The sequence below is a fragment of the Cyprinodon tularosa genome, unplaced genomic scaffold (genome assembly GCF_016077235.1).
Source record: "Cyprinodon tularosa strain WSP-4 unplaced genomic scaffold, ASM1607723v1 ctg1120, whole genome shotgun sequence".
In the NCBI taxonomy this organism is placed as follows: domain Eukaryota; kingdom Metazoa; phylum Chordata; class Actinopteri; order Cyprinodontiformes; family Cyprinodontidae; genus Cyprinodon; species Cyprinodon tularosa.
In genome coordinates this window covers 129,746-150,984 of record NW_024037917.1, presented here as the reverse complement: position 1 = coordinate 150,984, position 21,239 = coordinate 129,746, and the positions used below count along the sequence as shown (strand labels likewise).

The window sequence follows — 21,239 nt, the reverse complement described above, 5'->3', positions numbered from 1 at the left end:
GGCCTCTTTACGACATCATGTTGCAGCCGTTGCTGTTTATCTGCTGTCTTATCTATCTGGGTTTTTCCTTCAGTCTTTTTCTCTGTTAGTTTTAAACTGTTTGTTTCTAGTTTTCAGTTTTAAAGCCAAACCACAGACTGGGCCTGTAAACTAGAGGAGCTGTGGACAGGAAGCTGCTGCTACTTCCTGAATCTGACTTTGTTTAATGTCTCTGATCAGAAACACCTGCAATAAATGATGCATGAAGGAAGTGATGGATGGATGGAAGATCTGAGGGTCTGGAGCTGAGCTTGGAGATGATGCATGAATAGCAGAGAGGAATCAGACACATTAGGATTTTACTACAGAGTCACTCAGGTTGGAGGTTCTTCACCAACAGATTTATTCTTCATGGAGCTTCATCAGATCAACCATCAGCCTGATTAACAGGACAGATGATCAGAGGAGCAGAGTTTTTACCTTCATCATTAAGACAGGGACAGAAGTATGGGTAGAGTTTGTCAGTGAAGCAGCAGCCAGTAAAGGAGTAGATCAGAGCTGCAGCATCTACATCATAGAAGGAGACCAGACCCTCCTCATAATCCACAAACACCCCCACCTTCTCAGGACCAGGATGGAGATGGAGACGGACTGGATGATCAGCACAAGCTATGTACTCATTGCTATTCCTCAACCAAATAGTCCAGTAACCATTCTGAGGACTTGGTGGGATCATTCCCTTCCTGTTGATGGACTCTCTGGCCACTCCTAAACCCCACTTAGTCTTTCCTTTAACCTGAACCTCAAAGTAAAATCTGCCTGAAGAGAAACTCTGATGTCCTAAAACAGAAACATGTTTAGAAAATCTCTCTGGATTGTCTGGTAGATTTTGTCCTTTAGTCCCACAGTAAACCTGTTTTCCATCATGAGACAGGATGAGTTCAGGATGAGCTGTATCAGGATCCAGAGTCACATCCACTGCAGACTGCTGGACCCTCTTCATCTCAGCCTTCATCATCTTCTTCTTCATCATCTTCTTCTTAATCATCTTTTTCTTCATCATCTTCTTCATCATCTCCCTGATCTCCTCCTCCAGCTGAGCCACAGCTCTCACCACAGTCCCCTCATGTGATGGTGGACGGACTCTGACCTCTGTCCAGTTCTTGGTGGGTGGAGCAGCTTTCAGGGAGGAGAAGCTTTGGAGGAGGTGGAGGTGGTCTTCAGACTGGGAGAGCTGCTTCACCTCAGAGCTCCTCTTCATCAGCTCAGAGATTTCCTGTTCCAGATCTTTGATGAAGTCTTCAGCCTGTTTCTCTGCAGTTTTCTGTTTGTCTTCGATCTCCTTGATGAGCTCCTTCAGGCCTCTCTCAGCAGACTCCTTCAGAGCAGTGAAGACCTCAACACCTTCTGCTTTCTCTCTGTCTGCAGCATCTTTACTGATCTTCACCGACTCTTTGATCTCCTGAATCTTCACTCGTCTGTTCTGGATCATCTTCTGAACTTCATCCTCTGTCTTCCTCAGCTCTGCCTTCTTTCCTTCAGTTTCTTCTCTCAGAGGAACAAACTCGTGGTTCTTATGGTCCAAAACAGAACAGAGCGAACAGACACATGTCTGGTCGGTCCTACAGAACAGCTCCAGAGGTTTATCGTGCTGCAGACACATCCTGTCCTCCAGGTTCTCAACAGGCTCTAGCCAAGCTGAGTTTTTGCTGAGTAAGACTGAGTTCTTGTCAACCTAAGTTTAAACTTTGTTTTTTGTCTTTGCCTCCCGGCAGGAAGTCTTCCTGCAAACAGGATCTTTCGGAACTTCTCTCCCTGGAAGGATCAACTGAGCCTCAAACTGAGCTGTTTGCCAGAGAGGACGTTGAGTTTACACACTGAGCAAGGGAACCATCTCCACTACGACCCGTTCAAGTACCGCAGGAAATCTGAGTAGCAGTCAGTTTCTCCTTTCACCTACAACCGACCGTGTTCTGGGTAAACCCTGTTCCGCCCTCCACCGAATCAGACTAACACTGGAATACAGCACACAGATTGGAGCCAAAGATTCTACAACTTCTCTGGAAAAGTGAGTCAACAGCCAGATCCTCTTCTCCAAATCCACGAATGAAATTTCCAACTGAGCCTGAACTAATCGCTGTGTCTTCCCTTCACCTTCTCCAGTTTCGGCTGAGCAGAGTTCAGAGCAACACTGCACCATGCTTTATCTCTTTAATAAAACCTATTAAACCTTTTCCCCTGGTCTCTCTGAATTGGTTTCTCTGCATGTGGGTCCGAGCCTTAGATAAAACCATGACAGTGTTATTAGGTGCAGGTATCAAATTCCATTATCACCATTTGTAGAAATACTCAGAAGACTCTGCAATCATTGGATGTATAAAAGATGGACATGAAGCTGAGTACAGAGAGCTGGGGAACTGCTTTGTGGAATGGTGTGGAAACAATCTCATCCTGAATGTCAACATAACAAGGTAGCTGATTTTAGGTTTTAGAAGAAACAGGAACAAGTTAAAACATCTTAGGAGAAGCAGAGAAGGTGGTTGAGGAATATAAATACCTTGGTGTTCACTTGGACAACAAACTAGACTGGAGACACAACTGTGAAGCCGTCTACAAGAAGGGACAGAGCAGATTGTAATTCCTAAGGAAGCTTAAGGTCCTTTGGCGTTTGTAGCAAGGTACTACATATCTTCTGTAAGTGTGTTGTTGAGAGTGTGATCTCTTCTTCCATCCTCTACTGGGGTAACAGTATTTGAGCTAATGACTTAAAAAACTCAACACTCTAATTAAGAAGGCTCTGTTGTAGGTTCTACAAACTCCTCTAGAACCTCTTGAGATTATTTCACAAAAAATAATTTTCATAAATTGAAGAAAATTATGGACAACAGTGAGCATTAGAAAAATGAGTCACTGGAACCTTTAATCTCCCTTTGGGATTGTTCAAGTATTTTTGAATTGAATATATATATATATATATATATATATATATATATATATATATATATATATATATATATATATATATATATATATATATATATATATATATATATATCGACTTGTATTTCAAACAACCTACATCCTGATTCTCATAACTCGATGAAAATGAAATTACAATAAAATCCAGGTATTGACTTTGTAGTGAATTAATGCTGCACCAATGATTAGAATATAATGGATAAATGTTTTACAATAAATACATTTATGTTATTAAGGCCAAAGAGTCCAAAAGTGTGTGATCCAATATGGATAAAAATAGAGCTGTGTGTAAGGCCTTCTGCAGATGAGCCCTTTGAAGTTTGGTATGAAGATCAGGAGAGGAAAGGACAGGTAATGCTCGGGAGACAAAAGTATTGGACTGAGTCCAAGACTTTGAGACTACCAAGTTGCAGTAATGAGGCCTTTTAATGATGAAGTCATACACAATAAGAATATATTATTTTGTCATATCAAGGTTGCACAGCCCAGCTAAACTAACTGTGATATATTGAGTTGTCATATCCAAAGCGATACTGTGCAGTACTGAGCAACACAAAAATTATGTGTTACTGAGATTTTGAGCATCAAGGTTATGCTGACTTTTTTAATGAAATATTATAATCATAAGTCACACTGGATGAAAAACTTTGTTTTGACATATTGATGATTAAGACTATGATGAGTTTTTGATTTAATTGCAATATATGTCATCATGACCTGCAAGAGATGTCACCATGATCTGTAACAAAGGCTTTTAGTTAAAATATATAAAAAATATGTTTTGAGGAGGGTTTTCCACCAGTAAGATAAAAATAATTGGACTTACCCGTGGAAAACGTATCTGAGATTATGCAAAAATAGGAGGAGCTTAGGGGAGGAGCCCCAAGCCCCAGGAGAGAATATAAGAGGGCCTGTTTTTGCATGTAAGTCAGTTGCTCACCGGTGAACAGCTCATGTGGTTGTCTTGTATTTTCCAATAAACCACTCTGGACCTGGACCCAGTTGCCTCTGCCTGATTTTTGATCACTGGTTGATGATTTCGTTGATGGGGTTGCTAGTTCTCTGCGTATTGCCTTAGACAACGCAGCTCCTTTGAAAATGAAAACCGTTAAAAATAGAAAGCTTGCTCCTTGGTTTAATGCAGAGCTGCGTACTTTGAAGCAAAATGCTAGGAAACTGAGAAAATATCACTCCACAGGCATGCGGGAGTCCTTCCTAGTCTGGAAAAATGGTTTACTGCTGTATAAGAGGACCCTTTGTAAAGCAAGAGCAGCATACTTCTCCTCATTAATAGAGGAGAATAAGAATAATCCTAGATTTCTTTTTAATACAGTTGCCAAACTCACCCAGAGCCATAGCTCTGTTGAACCGTCCATTCTACCTGCTCTTAGCAGCAATGATTTTATGGGATTCTTTATAAATAAGATTGATCTTATTAAAAATAAGATCATTAGCACTCCTTTATCCGCGATTGTACCTGAGGTAGTCATGGAATCTGAACCGGGTTTAGACTGCTTTGATCCAGTTGAACTTTCTGAATTAGCAAAATTATTGTCTTCATCTAAGCCTTCAACTTGTATGTTAGATCCAGTTCCAACCAGGTTATTTAAGGAGGTATTCCCTTTGATCTCCTCCTCCATTTTAGATGTGATTAATCTATCTCTGTTACAGGGATATGTACCTAAAGCTTTTAAGGTTGCTGTAATTAAACCTCTGCTTAAGAAACCGTCTCTTGACCCAGATGACTTGGTCAATTATAGACCTATATCCAATCTTCCTTTCTTATCCAAAATTCTTGAGAAAGTAGTTGCCAAACAAGTTTGCGATCACTTACACCATAACGAACTTTTTGAAGAGTTTCAGTCTGGCTTTAGAGCTCATCATAGCACTGAAACAGCTCTGGTGAAAGTCACTAATGATATTCTCATGGCCTCAGATAATGGACTTGTATCTGTGCTCATCCTGTTGGATCTTAGTGCTGCATTTGATACAGTGGACCATAATATTCTTTTAGAAAGTTTTTAATATTTTGTTGGAATTAAAGGAACAGCACTAGACTGGTTTAAATCTTATCTATCTGATCGAATCCAGTTTGTTCATGTTAATGATAGATCTTCAACACGCTCAAAGGTTACCTGTGGAGTACCACAGGGATCAGTGCTAGGACCAATTCTCTTTACTTTATACATGCTCCCAATTGGTAGAGTTATTAGACAGCATGGGATTAATTTCCACTGTTATGCTGATGATACCCAGCTATATCTGTCTATAAATCCAGATGAAGCTAACCCATTACATAGATTACAGGCATGTCTTGAAGACATAAAAACCTGGATGACTCTTAACTTTCTGCTTCTGAATGCAGACAAAACAGAAGTTATAGTCTTTGGACCAGAGTCTCTGAAAAAGAAACTGATTAGCCAGTCACTTCATTTGGATGGGATTAAACTGATTTCAGATAATAAAGTAAAAAATCTTGGTGTTATTTTTGATCAGGACCTGTCATTTAAATTCCATATCAGAGGTTTCTAGAATTTCCTTCTTTCATCTGAGGAACATTGCAAAAATTTGAAATATCCTGTCCAGGGGTGATGCTGAGAAACTAGTCCATGCATTTGTTACTTCAAGGCTGGACTATTGTAATTCTTTACTATCAGGAAGTCCACAAACTGTAGTTAAAAGCCTTCAGCTGATCCAAAATGCTGCAGCCAGAGTTCTAATGAAAATTAAAAAGAGAGATCATATCTCGCCTATCCTGGCTTCTCTTCATTGGCTTCCTGTTAAATCAAGAATAGAATTTAAAATCCTCCTTCTCACATATAAAGCCTTAAATGGCCAAGCTCCATCTTATATCAGAGATCTGATTGTTCCTTATGTTCCTAACAGAGCACTTCGCTCTCAATCTGCAGGTTTACTAGTGGTTCCTAGAATTTCTAAAAGTAGAATGGGAGGCAGATCTTTTAGTTATCAGGCTCCTCTCCTGTGGAACCAACTACCAGTTTTAGTCCGTGAGGCAGACACCCTGTCGACTTTTAAGGCTAGGCTTAAAACTTTCCTTTTTGATAAAGCTTATAGTTAGGGTGGCTCAGGTTATCCTGATCTATCTCTATAGTTATGCTGCTATAGGGTTAGACTTTTGGAGGACATAGGGACCCCCATTTCATCATTCTGCTTCATTCTCTCTCTGTTCTCCTATTCTGCAGAATCTGTTAGTTCAATCTCTAACCTTCTGCTCTCTCTGCTTTTCCTCAGAGTAGCTTTGCCTCGTCTGTTCCTGTTTGGCTGTGACGTCATCCTGGAAAGAAACATCAGCTGTGCTGCTTCCATCAACACCCTTGTTTATAGATGTTGGAGATCGGCCTGTTTTCCAGTGTGGTTCTGTTTCTCTGACTGTGACTGAGTGGATGTGCTCTCTTCGTCCTCTGGCATGGGATCTGCCTTGGAGCTTGTCTGCCTGGCTGTGTGTTTCCTGGACGGGGCCGCCTTTTACAGCTGCTTTTTGTATCTCTGCTTCTGTCTCCTTGAACCCCAGTCGGCCTCGGCAGATGGCCGCTCACACTGAGCCTGGTTCTGCTGGAGGTTTCTTCCTGTTAAAAGGGAGTTTTTCCTCTCCACTGTCGCTACAAGCATGCTTAGTGTGAGGGATTGTATTTGAGTCAATGAGTCAATGCAATCAACTGGTTTTCCTTAGATAGAAAACTTTGTATCAATTTGAATGTATGATCTGGTTGAACTGTAAAGTGCCTTGAGATGACATGTGTTGTGAATTTGGCGCTATATAAATAAACTGAATTGAACTGAAATTATTTGAAGACTTTCCTACTGCTTTTTAAGAACTTTGAATTTTTACAAGACTTAACTTAAATTTTAAGTCGTTGGGAGGACATTTCCACGACATTTTGGCGAGCCAGCCAGGAGGAAGCTCCAGGCGCCGGACAACCTGCAGGCACCAGTTGGAGGCCAGGAACCCCCAAGGGCCCACAATCCACCAACTTACAGGTGAGAGACAATTTGTTATAATTTTCTAAATTAGTGGGGAACCAGCCTCCAGCGACTGCTTGTGGGCGTCAAGCGCCGACGAAGCTCCTAAAAGAACCTAGTTGTTGGGAGCTGGAGAAGTTCCACCTTCCTCCAGTACAGTCCGCCGTGGATCCTCCTGAGCTGAGCTGCCTGCACACCTGTGACTGATCATCTCATCAGGAGGACCACAGTATTTAAGCTGTCTTCAGACCTTGCCTCGACGCCGCAGTGTTTAATCAGTTTGGTTAGCACCTAAGCCTAGAACCTCCTGAGAACTTTGCTATCTCTGAGTCCAGTTTGGATTCTAACCTTTTGTCTCTGCTTCCAGGTTACCTGTTTTTCTCCTGTGAAGCTCTGGAAGAGCTTAACCTGCCGAGCCTGCCCTCTGAGCCAAACCTGAAGACTCTCTTCTGGATTTCCAAGCAGCTCTGGATTTAGAGCTGGAAACTCAAACCAAGGTCAACACCCTCACTAGAAGTAAGACGCTGAAACAGTTATCGGACTCTGCTGAACCAAACCATCTCCGGACCCAACAGTTCCTCTCCCAAAGTCTCTTCTACGCATCTCAAGGTACAAACCAGAAACTCTCAAGATCAATTCCAACCAAGCCAATGCTAACTGAACTGTCTCCCTCCCAGACTCCAGTGAACCAGTCCCCAGGCCTGAACCAGCAAACTGTACATTTACTACGTGCTTGTGTAACAATAAACTTGTTAACCTTTCCCCTGAGTCCATTGTGTTCTGCATCTTGGGCCTCTCAGTAAACCCATCATGACAGAACACTGCGGCCAAACACAAGGCCCAGCAGGTCACCTCCGCCGTCGTTTGGAGGAGCAAGATGCCCAAATCCAAGGACAAACTCAAACCCTCCGTGAGTTGTACCGTTTGGTTGAGACTCATAATCATATGCTCCAGAGTTACGCTAACTATATGAACAGTGCTAATGCCACGCCAGCAGCTCAACCATTTCCGGGTCCAGTTCCACCTCCGAGGTCACCGGCAGTGACGTCATCCGAGTTCCGCCCAAGTCTACCTGAGAAATTCTCCGATAATGTAAAAGACTGCAAGGGATTTTTATTTCAATGCCGTCTAATTTTTCAGAACTCTCCTGGCAGTTTTCCCACGGACTACAAGAAAATAACTTTCATTTTATCTCAATTGACAGGAAGAGCCTTGGCCTGGGCTCAAGCCAGGTTTGCTTCTGATGAAAGCTTAAATTGTCGATACTCGGACTTTGTCTTTGAGTTTTCTCAAGTTTTCAACCAGGAGACTGATCAAACCCTTGACTCTCGTGCTCTTTTTCATCTCAAACAGGGAGATTCGACAGTGGCGGAGTTCTCGATTAACTTCCGGGTTAAGGCTGCAGCTTCCGGATGGAACCAAAGTGCTCTAAAGGGCGCCTATTTTGAGGCATTAAATGAAAATATAAAGGTTGAACTGGCTACCCTCGATGAACCTGCTACTCTCGAGGAACTCATCCATTTGACAATTAAGCTGGATAACCGGATCCGAGCTCGAAACAGCCTCAAATACAGGAATCAGGGGATGTCTTCCTATGCCCTCTCCTCTAATAATGTGACTGTTGTTTCTGCTCCTACAGAACAGTTATCCAGACCGAAGCCTAAGATCCAGCCTTTACCTTTGCCTGTTCAGGCTACACATATTGGAGAAACGGAGATCGAACCCATGCAGGTTGGACACACTAGGCTGACCCCTGAAGAAAGGCAAAGACGATTTTTGGGCAAACTTTGCATCTATTGCGGTGAGAGTGGTCATTTCATCGCTTCATGCCCAGCGAAATCAAAAGTCGGGGCCCGTCAGAGGTTCTGAGGAGTCTGGCGGGCCATGATAACTCTGAAAAATCTCCTCGCCTTATGCTTCCAGCCACTTTATTTTTCTCGGACCAGAGCCTCTCATTCTCTGCTTTCATTGATTCTGGTTGTGAGCGAAATTTAATTGATTCCAATCTTGTCCAACAGCTGCAAATTGAAACAGTTCCTTTAACTCAGCCACTTAGTGTCTCAGCTATCGATGGGAAGAGACTTCACCAAGTAACCCATCAAACCCAACCCCTTGAGCTTCTGATCTCAGGTAATCATCGAGAAACCATAACTTTCTTTGTTTTTCCCTCCGCATGTTCCCCTCTGGTGCTGGGTTTCGAATGGCTGGAGAAACATAATCCCCATATAGATTGGACTGATCGTCATGTGGAGTCCTGGTCCACTCGATGTCATGAAACATGCCTCCGTCCGAAGAGGTGGGGGGGAGATGGACGTCCCTGACCTTTCTTCAGTACCTCCCGACTATCATGATCTGGCTCCTGTCTTTAGTAAGGTCAGTGCTACGTCCCTTCCACCACACAGGCCATACGACTGTGCTACCGAGCTATTACCCGGAGCCCCGCTGCCCAGCAGTAGACTTTACAACATCTCCAAACCAGAAAGAGAAACCATGGAGAAATACATAAACGAGTCCCTAGCCGCTGGAATAATTCGCCCCTCTTCGTCTCCTTTGGGCGCAGGCTTCTTTTTCGTTGGAAAGAAGGATGGTTCACTAAGACCCTGTATCGATTATAGAGGCTTGAAACAGATAACAATCAAAAATAAGTACCCTCTCCCATTGCTCGCTTCTGCTTTTGAACCTGTCCAAGAGGCTACCATTTTCACCAAGCTAGATCTGAGGAATGCCTATCACCTCCTCAGAATACGAGAGGTGGATGAGTGGAAAACAGCATTTAAGACTCCCTTGGGCCAGTTTGAATACTTGGTGATGCCCTTTGGACTAACTAATGCCCCTGCATGCTTTCAGGCCTTAGTGAATGATGTTCTCAGAGACTTCCTAAATGTGTTCGTGTTTGTCTACATAGATGACATTCGATAACGCTTTATATTAAGGTCCTTGTAATAAGCATTAGTTAATAGGTAAGAAGATCTTAACAAGTACCTACTAGATGCTTATTAACATTATTATGTGTTTATAAGACTATATATGCATTAATAGACTCATTATGATGTTGTTAATAGCAGACTATAACATATTAATAATAGCTTATAAGAAACTTGTTAAGATCTTCATAAGTGTGTGCAAGATGCTTATTAACATTGTTATGTGTTTATAAGACGGTATATGAATTAATAGTATCATTATAATATTGTTAATAGCAGACTATAAGACATTTATGATAACTCATAAGAAACCTGTTAAACATTGTTGAAGCTTAAGTATATTATTTAAAAAAAAATCATCCCCAGTATCTTATACATTTTTTATAACATTACGAACACCAATATTGACTCAACAAACCCAACCATGTCTTTGTCTTCCCGTTAGTAATCTTTTTTGGTTTTATTTATTAACATTATTATATACTTTATTGCTCATCTATTAGAAATTAACTATGCACTTGTTAACCTTTAACTGCGCTTTTTGCATGTACCGGATCTAAAGCAAGAACAATGTCTTATTAAGGCTGATAAATCTTTTATTGAGCACTCTTATGCCTTTAATAACATATATTTTTGTCGTGATTTATCAAAATGTACTTTACTATGCCCTTATTACAAGTTAGTTATACACTTGTCAACAGCTAACTATGCTTTTTGCAGCTACCGGATCTAAAGTGAGAACAATGCCTTATTAAGTCTAATAAATCTTCTGTTGAGCATTTATTAATGGCTTATGATTTTCACAAGTTTCACATCTGGAACAAACAATAACTGCAGGCAAAGTGGATGGAAAGGAAACAAAATTGCTTAACACAACAAATGTTTCAACAGCAAAGCCCAAAAAGGTTTTATTTATATCTGTGGCTTTCACAAACACAAAGAAAGCAAAAGAAAAAAATATATATCTTTTTTTAAAATCACCTACAACTGGCTTTTTTATGTTTTAAATTGATACTTTCTAACTTTGGGTATTGGGGCATATTATGTAAAACATCTGCATGGAAAAGTACAGTTTTGCAAAGTGAAACATTTATTTTTAGAATCCAAAAAAATAAATCACCTAAAACAGGTGTTTTAAAAAAGTACACCCTCTTAATACAAAATATAACACAAGTGCAACATAAAACTGTGGTATCTTTCTTTTTTTTTTTTTATTCCACTATACATTTTACAAAACACTATTAAAACATGTGCAATTTGGACAAAATGTGCACAAAAGGAATTCAAATGTCCCACTTTCTAACAGCCAAGTTTCCCTGATTTCTTCAAGCATCAGAACCTTACTGTCATTACCTAGACAGTTGACAGTATGATCCACTCCCACTACTTAACCTTCATTTTAGCCTACCCTGTACCTCTTAGCTATATCCTCTAGTAGCCGACCAAGAGGCCCATCTTTGTGTTTCCTGCCTAGCCATTCAGTCCACTCAATGAGACAAAGATGGTCAGACAGTAAGTGTTCAGTTTGGTTACCTCTTTGCCTCCAAACCTGTTCCTTAATACTCCGCCACGCTCGTTCTATGTGCTGTGTATGGGCACATGTTTGGGGATCTACATACCACCTTGCATGATTAACAGTCATGTGATTATAGCCAAGTTCAGGGAGGGAATGATAAGCACGCCATTCATCACTAATTATATCTGATCCTATCCTCACATGATGTGCAATCAGGGGGACAAGATCTTGTCTTTTTCTTCTCTCAACAAGACGCAGTACTGGCTTTCCTCTCTTGCCCCTTTGCCTCTGCACTCCAAGCATACCGAAGACCCATTTCCGTCTTTGCCAGGTGCCACCCATTCTTCCTCTGCCATACTGTTGTGATGATGAACAAGAATCAAAGTAAAAAAAAGGAACAGAAACAGCTCTATCAACTATTATTGTGTTTATAAAAAATATATATTAGATATATTACTTGGTGGGTAACTTACGCAGTATTTCCAAAAGATGGAACAATTTAGTGCGCCAAGAGACAGAGATAAACAGCAAAGTGAGTAGCTTCTTTCAACATAGACAGCAAAGAAAGGTGGAGCGGTGCTGTGTCACTAACCTAAGCAGTCCTAATAAGCATCTTGTATCTTTGTCTTTACGACAATACAGTTAGAGGTTATGCAAAATATGATCATGTTGGCAAAGCATTGAAACGATTCATGGGCGTTTAAAAGTTTATTTTCCACTTTTTTCTTAACAAATTAATATTTAAACACTTAAAAAAACCTGCAGACACAAAAGTATCTGAAAGGGTATGCTGAAAACTTTATGTCACAATTAACCAGAAACACATTTTAATGAAAATTCTGTCAACGCCACTAATTAACATGGTGTTTTAACTTTTACCAATCACTCACTCACCATCACAAACTATTTATAGCTAGCCCATTAATACAGCTCTACACACCTTTCTCTTATGGCGGAAGAGACTCTCATCAATTACGACAAATTCATGCCGTCCACCAATGAGTTGTCCGTGTCGTTCTCTCATTCGCTCAACAGCCCTTCTACAGACCTTCCTCAGTTTTTTTGCCATTTTTGAGAGGGTTGCAGTACTTGCAGCAATACTGTCCTCCATCATATCCACCTGTCTGAGACGCAGGCCCTCTGCAAATCTATAGAAAATATAACACATCAAGAGTTTTGCATTTTCTTAAAAAAGTGTTTCCAAAGTAATTATCCAGCACTTTAAAATGTTGTACCTATAAATGAACTGCATCCACTGAAACAACGAAAGTCTGGATTTGCTAAAAAGAGATTTGTCCCTAATTGATTTCACTGTCTTGGTCCCTCGGTGTACTGCCCGCTGGCAAGTCCTTAACAAAAGTAAGAGTTAAATTTTTAGAAAAGCACTTCATATTTGGTAAAGAAAAACACAAAACGTAAACATGTTATTGATATGTAGAAAACATAATTACGATGCATCTATTATTGTTAACTTTACATTCATTTAGAAAGTGATTTAAATTTTACAAGGCACTCAGCAGATGACTATGGTTTTTAGGCTGATTAGTGAAAGAAATGTACTGGTCATTTACTAACATTTGGTATTTAATTTTGTGCCCTACACAGGCAGACCTGTGAAATAGGTTGGTTTGAGATCCATCTAACAAATACATTTGACATCCCTTCAAACGGCTTCTAAATAACGCATAAATAAGGACAAACATGCTTAGTAAATAGCTCTAACTGACATTGCCCCAAGGAAAAAGTTATTACCAGCTGTAATGGTCGCTGCTCCTCCTCCTTGTCATCTTCATGTTCTTTTGACAAATACGGCATTTGATTTTTTTGCTCAGGAGTTTTTTTTTCTGAAGAAATTTAATTAGCTTTAAAGTTTTCCTGGATGAACTACCTTCAAAAATAAGCTTTCTCATTTTGTTTTGCAGTGTCATTGTGGCAAAGTCACTTCTTTTTTTCTCCTCTTCCTTTGCTTTTCGCGGGCCGCTTCTTTTAGCGCTTTTCTACATCCGGGGCTCTTTTCTTCGTGCGCTGCTCACAAGCTTTTATTTTGAAGGCAGACCGTGAAACCGACACTTCCTGTTTGGGTCTTTCAATTCAATTCAATTCAGTTTATTTATATAGCGCCAAATTCACAACACATGTCATCTCAAGGCACTTTACAGTTCAACCAGATCAAATTGATACAAAGTTTTCTATCTAAGGAAAACCAGTTGATTGCATTGACTCATTGACTCAAATACAATCCCCCACACTAAGCATGCTTGTAGCGACAGTGGAGAGGAAAAACTCCCTTTTAACAGGAAGAAACCTCCAGCAGAACCAGGCTCAGTGTGAGCGGCCATCTGCCGAGGCCGACTGGGGTTCAAGGAGACAGAAGCAGAGATACAAAAAGCAGCTGTAAAAGGCGGCCCCGTCCAGGAAACACACAGCCAGGCAGACGAGCTCCAAGGCAGCTCCCATGCCAGAGGACGAAGAAAGCACATCCACTCAGTCACGGTCAGAGAAACAGGACCACACTGGAAAACAGGCCGATCTCCAACATCTATAAACAAGGGTGTTGATAGAAGCAGCACAGCTGATGTTTCTTTCCAGGATGACGTCACAGCCAAACAGGAACAGACGAGGCAAAGCTACTCTGAGGAAAAGCAGAGAGAGCAGAAGGTTAGAGATTGAACTAACAGATTCTGCAGAATAGGAGAACAGAGAGAGAATGAAGCAGAATGATGAAATGGGGGTCCCTATGTCCTCCAAAAGTCTAAGCCTATAGCAGCATAACTATAGAGATAGCTCAGGATAACCTGAGCCACTCTAACTATAAGCTTTATCAAAAAGGAAAGTTTTAAGCCTAGCCTTAAAAGTAGACAGGGTGTCTGCCTCACGGACTAAAACTGGTAGTTGGTTCCACAGGAGAGGAGCCTGATAACTAAAAGATCTGCCTCCCATTCTACTTTTAGAAATTCTAGGAACCACTAGTAAACCTGCAGATTGAGAGCGAAGTGCTCTGTTAGGAACATAAGGAACAATCAGATCTCTGATATAAGATGGAGCTTGGCCATTTAAGGCTTTATATGTGAGAAGGAGGATTTTAAATTCTATTCTTGATTTAACAGGAAGCCAATGAAGAGAAGCCAGGACAGGCGAGATATGATCTCTCTTTTTAATTTTCATTAGAACTCTGGCTGCAGCATTTTGGATCAGCTGAAGGCTTTTAACTACAGTTTGTGGACTTCCTGATAGTAAAGAATTACAATAGTCCAGCCTTGAAGTAACAAATGCATGGACTAGTTTCTCAGCATCACCCCTGGACAGGATATTTCTAATTTTTGCAATGTTCCTCAGATGAAAGAAGGAAATTCTAGAAACCTCTTTGATGTGGGATTTAAATGACAGGTCCTGATCAAAAACAACACCAAGATTTTTTACTTTATTATCTGAAATCAGTTTAATCCCATCCAAATGAAGTGACTGGCTAATCAGTTTCTTTTTCAGAGACTCTGGTCCAAAGACTATAACTTCTGTTTTGTCTGCATTCAGAAGCAGAAAGTTAAGAGTCATCCAGGTTTTTATGTCTTCAAGACATGCCTGTAATCTATGTAATGGGTTAGCTTCATCTGGATTTATAGACAGATATAGCTGGGTATCATCAGCATAACAGTGGAAATTAATCCCATGCTGTCTAATAATTCTACCAATTGGGAGCATGTATAAAGTAAAGAGAATTGGTCCTAGCACTGATCCCTGTGGTACTCCACAGGTAACCTTTGAGCGTGTTGAAGATCTATCATTAACATGAACAAACTGAATTCGATCAGATAGATAAGATTTAAACCAGTCTAGTGCTGTTCCTTTAATTCCAACAAAATATTCAAGTCTTTCTAAAAGAATATTATGGTCAACTGTATCAAATGCAGCACTAAGATCCAACAGGACGAGCACAGATACAAGTCCATTATCTGAGGCCATGAGAATATCATTAGTGACTTTCACCAGAGCTGTTTCAGTGCTATGATGAGCTCTAAAGCCAGACTGAAACTCTTCAAAAAGTTCATTATGGTGGAAGTGATCGCAAACTTGTTTGGCAACTACTTTCTCAAGAATTTTGGATAAGAAAGGAAGATTGGATATAGGTCTATAATTGACCAAGTCATCTGGGTCAAGAGACGGTTTCTTAAGCAGAGGTTTAATTACAGCAACCTTAAAAGCTTTAGGTACATATCCCTGTAACAGAGATAGATTAATCACATCTAAAATGGAGGAGGAGATCAAAGGGAATACCTCCTTAAATAACCTGGTTGGAACTGGATCTAACATACAAGTTGAAGGCTTAGATGAAGACAATAATTTTGCTAATTCAGAGAGTTCAACTGGATCAAAGCAGTCTAAACCCAGTTCAGATTCCATGACTACCTCAGGTACAATCGCGGATAGAGGAGTGCTTATGATCTTATTTTTAATAAGATCAATCTTATTTATAAAGAATCCCATAAAGTCATTGCTGCTAAGAGCAGGTGGAATGGACGGTTCAACAGAGCTATGGCTCTGGGTGAGTTTGGCAACTGTATTAAAAAGAAATCTAGGATTATTCTTATTCTCCTCTATTAATGAGGAGAAGTATGCTGCTCTTGCTTTACAAAGGGTCCTCTTATACAGCAGTAAACCATTTTTCCAGACTAGGAAGGACTCTCGCAGGCCTGTGGAGCGATATTTTCTCTCCAGTTTCCTAGCATTTTGCTTCAAAGTACGCAGCTCTGCATTAAACCAAGGAGCAAGCTTTCTATTTTTAACGGTTTTCATTTTCAAAGGAGCTGCGTTGTCTAAGGCAATACGCAGAGAACTAGCAACCCCATCAACAAAATCATCAACCTGTGAAGGGGAATAAGCTAAACTTTTGCACTCTGCAGCACTGCTCAGTGACACAGAGGAGAGAGAAAGTGAAGCAGATTCTTTAAAATTTATAACTGCACTATCTGATAAAGATCTACTAAAATTGAACCTTCTTTTGGGGGAGGAGAACTCTGTTAAAGTAATCCTGAAGGTTATTAGAAAGTGGTCAGAGAGGACAGGGTTGTGAGGAAATACTGTTATTTCTTCACATTCTATGCCGTATGTCAGCACAAGATCCAAAGTATGAAGATGAGAATGCGTGGGACTATTCACATTTTGAACAAAGCCAATAGTGTCTAAGATAGCATTAAAGGCTGCTCTTAAGCTATCGCCTTCAATGTCAGCATGGATGTTAAAATCTCCCACTATGATGACCCTGTCAGTATTTAATACCAAATCAGAAAGGAACTCTGAAAACTCATCTAAAAATTCAGAGTAAGGACCTGGTGGACGATACAAAGTTACAAAAAGAAGAGGTTTTCTTGCCTTGAAATTTGGATCAGGGAAATTAAGGGTTAAATGTTCAAAAGAGTTGTAGGTATTAACTGTTTTGGGAGTAATCAGTAAGTCAGACTGGAAGATTGTTGCTACTCCTCCTCCTCGCCCAGAACTTCTGGGGATGTGAAAATTTAAATAGCTTGAAGGAGTTGCCTCATTTATGCTCACATAATCCTCTTGCTGCAGCCAGGTTTCTGTAAGGCAAAACAAGTCAATGTGATTATCACAAATCAAGTCATTAACTAGTAGACTTTTAGAGGAAAGCGATCTTATGTTAAACAGACCGCATTTAATTGTTTTAACTTTTTCCCCAATTTGAGTTATTTTGATTTTAATTAGATTATCATGATTTACTCCTTTGGGAATCTTTGCTAATTTATTAGATTTTGGTCGTGGGCAAGACACTGTCTGGATGGAGTAAAGAGTTTATTATATGCGCGAGATCAATAATGGCTTTCCAAGCCATTATTGATCTCGCGCATATAATGGAAGGAGTGGCCACAACGTCTACGCCCCAGAGAAATGTACAAACTCGCGCTGGGCATCGAAAAAATAATGGTGACAAGCGGGGCTGCTGTGATTTGGAGAATGACTCTTCTGGTAAGTTCAACTGCTGCTAACTATTTTTTTTTTTGGTCGCTCCACTACGGAGCCCGTCTGGTGACATGGACAGAAGACGAAGTTAAGTAGTAGCCACACGTGGCTAATACGCGCCTACTACTTAACTTCTTAAAAAAAAAAAAAAAAAAAAACACGTCACCAGACGTGTTTTACTCCTCTGTGTTTTAGTGAGGGTGAAGTCAATTAGACTTGCATAAGCAACCTATTCCCTAAACTTTTTTTGTTACAAACACCTATGGCTAAATGTGGCACTTACTTAAATTAAACTGTTTTTTTTTAAAAATACTTTAGTTTATGCAACTGGTAACTTAATAACTTATTTTGTCTTCTGATATGCCAATAAACAGGGACACTTGTCTGATTATGTTTTGTTTTTTGTTAACAAAGAATACCACATGAAAAATAGAATTAAGTGGGTTATCATTATTTTAATTGTACAGGCCTTTGATTCCTCTTTAACTTTATGTAATTTGTTTGATGTGGTTTTTATCTGTGTTTTAAACTGTCCCTGTATACACCCCTCTTGGGAAGCATTATCCATGATTAGTATTAAGTTTGAATTTGTGTTTCTGTCAGGTGCTCCCCAAATGGCCCCCACTGCCAAACTCCAGAAGCACACACATGAGCTGGAGCTTGCTAAAATGAAAATAGCTTGTCAGGAAGAAATGATCAAACAGCTAACCAAGGAGAGAGACTTTCTAAAAGACCATCTTGCTCGGAGTAAGTCAGTGGTGTTCACTATTATGTTGAGTATTATATATATATTTTTTTGTTACACTAATCATGGTGTTTTGTTTTTCTTAACTAAATATAATTTGCACTTGTTTTTACACACATAAACCTGAATCAAGCCCTTGATTATGGAGGACTATGATATAATTAAAAACAAATGTATACGAAAACAATAAATGCACAAAATACAATAAAGTACTAATTAAATTATGTAATGAGACATGTATGTAACTATGTCTTACAATTAGATTATTTATTATTTTTAATAACCACCTCCTTTAATTGTTTCTCATTAAAACTGTAAACTTCATTTGTTAATTGCTTAGTTCTCAAAAGCATTCGTTTCTCTGTAATATATTTAAAAATTAACAGACAAATAAATGCATTTAAAAACTAACTAGTTATTAAATAAATTTGACAATAATGAGAAATAAATAAATGAGGTGATAAGAAATATTTACATTCATGTCTCTTTATATAATTTAAAATATTTCTTACATTTATTTTTTAGCTATATTTTTATACATCTATTTTATGCTGATGTATTTATGGAGCATGCATTTATTTCTGTATTTATTTTTAATGTTATAGTCTTCCATACTTGATGTCCTAAACAACAGAAACACAATCCTATAACAGTTCAGTATCTATTACGCAATCTATTTCAAAACAGTTGTAACTGAACCCATCTCCTATCAATCGTGGTCAATATTTCATTGTATTGTCTTCATACAGCATCAAGAAACATGAACAATGATGACCCATCCCCTGAAGCATTTGCATCACATGGTGACTGTTCTGGATCCTCCAACTCGAGCTCAGATTCATTCTCGACCGACCCTTCCTCAGACTCCTTAAGCTCCTCTACTTCTGATGATAGGAAGAAGAGAAAGAAGAAGAAGGGGAAGAAAGGAGCAAGGGAGAGACGAAACAAACGGAGTAGTATTGCAAGAGGTAATTTTATTCATGTAAAAAAAAACTAACATTTAAAAGATAGATACTGGCTATTTTTGGTGTATGATTTGATGTATTCCATTTTAATGAAGATGAGTGAACTTGCAGGTTAAGGTACCAACTTTAGGCTATGCCCACTGAAAGCTGTTGGGTTGTGTAGTAGCCTTATAAATGGATTACGGTTATTGAATGGAAGATTCTTATAACACAGAGACTAATATCTACCCTTTCTTCTTCACCATCAGCACGTGGGCCAGATGAGGTAATTGCACGTTACCGTAAAGTGTTGAAGGCCTACAAGAGGAAGAAGAGCATCACTGCTGCTTGCAAAATAGTAGGAGTTGATCGCAACACAATTGCCCTGAATGCACCAATTGCAGAGCTTTCCATCGCTGCCCTGAAAAGTTTGCAGAGTTCAAAGAACAACATACAAAAAAGCACAAGCTTGGTGATTTTGCTGGGAAATGTGTAGATGCCATCCGTGATGATGCAGATATTGACAGTAGAGTTAAAGCACTTAAAAAATCAGGGAAACTGTTGCCTTTTGGAAAGGGGGACTTTTGAATTTTAGATCGCTTTGTGAAATGAAAACGTTAAATGTTTAGTGGCATTTAAAAAAAATCTACCTCAGTTTTTTGTTGCACTTCTTAAATGTTGAAACACCTGTTTTAGGTGATTTTCATTTTGCAAAGTTTGATGGGTAAAAGTTAGTTTTGCACTTTGCGAAACTCTACTTTTCCATGTTAACTAATGTTTTAAATAATATTTCCCAATATTCAAAGTGATAAAGTCTCCTGTTAAAAAAAAAAAAAAAAAAAGCCAGTTGTATATTTTTTATTTATTTATTTATTGTTTTTATTGTTCTTATATGGGGTACGTTTCTACGAAAATGTGTTTGTGAAAGCCACAGAAATAAAACCTTTTTGGGCTTTGCTATTGAAACATTTGTTGTGTTAAGAAATTTTGTTTTCTTTCCATCCACTTTGCCTGCAGTTATTGTTTGTTCCAGATGTGAAACTTGTGAAAATCATAAGCCATTAATAAATGCTCAACAGAAGATTTATTAGACTTAATAAGGCATTGTTCTCACTTTAGATCCGGTAGCTGCAAAAAGCATAGTTAGCTGTTGACAAGTGTATAACTAACTTGTAATAAGGGCATAGTAAAGTACATTTTGATAAATCACTACAAAAGTATATGTTATTAAAGGCATAAGAGTGCTCAATAAAAGATTTATCGGCCTTAATAAGACATTGTTCTTGCTTTAGATCCAGTACCTGCAAAAAGCGCAGTTAAAGGTTAACAAGTGCATAGTTAATTTCTAATAGATGAGCAATAAAGTATATAATAATGTTAATAAATAAAACCAAAAAAGATTACTAACAGGAAGACAAAGACATCGTTGGGTTTGTTGTGTCAATATTGGTGTTTGTAATGTTATTCAAAATTTATAAGATACTGAGTATGATTTTTTTTTTAAATAATATACTTAAGCTTCAACAATGTTTAACAGGTTTCTTATGAGTTATCATAAATGTCTTATAGTCTGCTATTAACAATATTATAATGATACTATTAATTCATATATCGTCTTATAAACACATAACAATGTTAATAAGCATCTTGCACACACTTATAAAGATCTTAACAAGTTTCTTATAAGCTATTATTAATATGTTATAGTCTGCTATTAACAACATCATAATGAGTCTATTAATGCATATATAGTCTTATAAACACATAATAATGTTAATAAGCATCTAGTAGGTACTTATTAAGATCTTATTACCTATTAACTAATGCTTATTACAAGGACCTTAATATAAAGCGTTACCTGACATTCTAATCTATTCCAAGGATCTTTCAGAGCATAAGAGACATGTCCGCCTGGTTCTTCAGAGACTGCTGGAAAACAAACTTTTCGTCAAAGCCGAGAAATGTGAGTTTCATCAGTCTTCAGTAACTTTTTTGGGGTTTGTGCTCGATGGCGGGCAGGTTAAGCCTTCAGAAGAGAAAATAAAAGCAGTTTTGGAGTGGCCGGTCCCAGAGAACCGTAAACAACTGCAGAGATTTTTAGGTTTTGCTAATTTCTACCGACGATTTATCAGAAACTACAGCCAAACCGCTCTCCCACTAACCTCCTTAACATCATCCAAAAGAACCTTCCAATGGAC

The 21,239-nt window shown here is 39.1% G+C and overlaps 1 protein-coding gene and 1 long non-coding RNA gene across 2 annotated transcripts; one reads left to right on the top strand and one right to left on the bottom strand.

Annotated features, from left to right (window-relative positions):
* Positions 1–54: 54 nt before the first annotated feature.
* LOC119793422 (E3 ubiquitin-protein ligase TRIM21-like) lies at positions 55–7,725 on the bottom strand. Its single transcript, XM_038300640.1, has 3 exons — positions 7,697–7,725; positions 1,055–1,688; positions 55–1,012 (listed from the first exon to the last, which is right to left on the bottom strand). The coding sequence occupies exons 1-3, from the start codon at positions 7,723–7,725 to the stop codon at positions 407–409; spliced, it is 1,269 nt and encodes a 422-aa protein (XP_038156568.1). The 3' UTR covers positions 55–406.
* A 9,557-nt stretch (positions 7,726–17,282) lies between these two features.
* Positions 17,283–18,899, top strand: LOC119793414. The gene is made up of 3 exons (XR_005282092.1): positions 17,283–17,358; positions 17,956–18,099; positions 18,847–18,899. It is a non-coding gene; the product is annotated as an uncharacterized LOC119793414 (long non-coding RNA).
* The last annotated feature ends 2,340 nt before the right edge of the window (positions 18,900–21,239 follow it).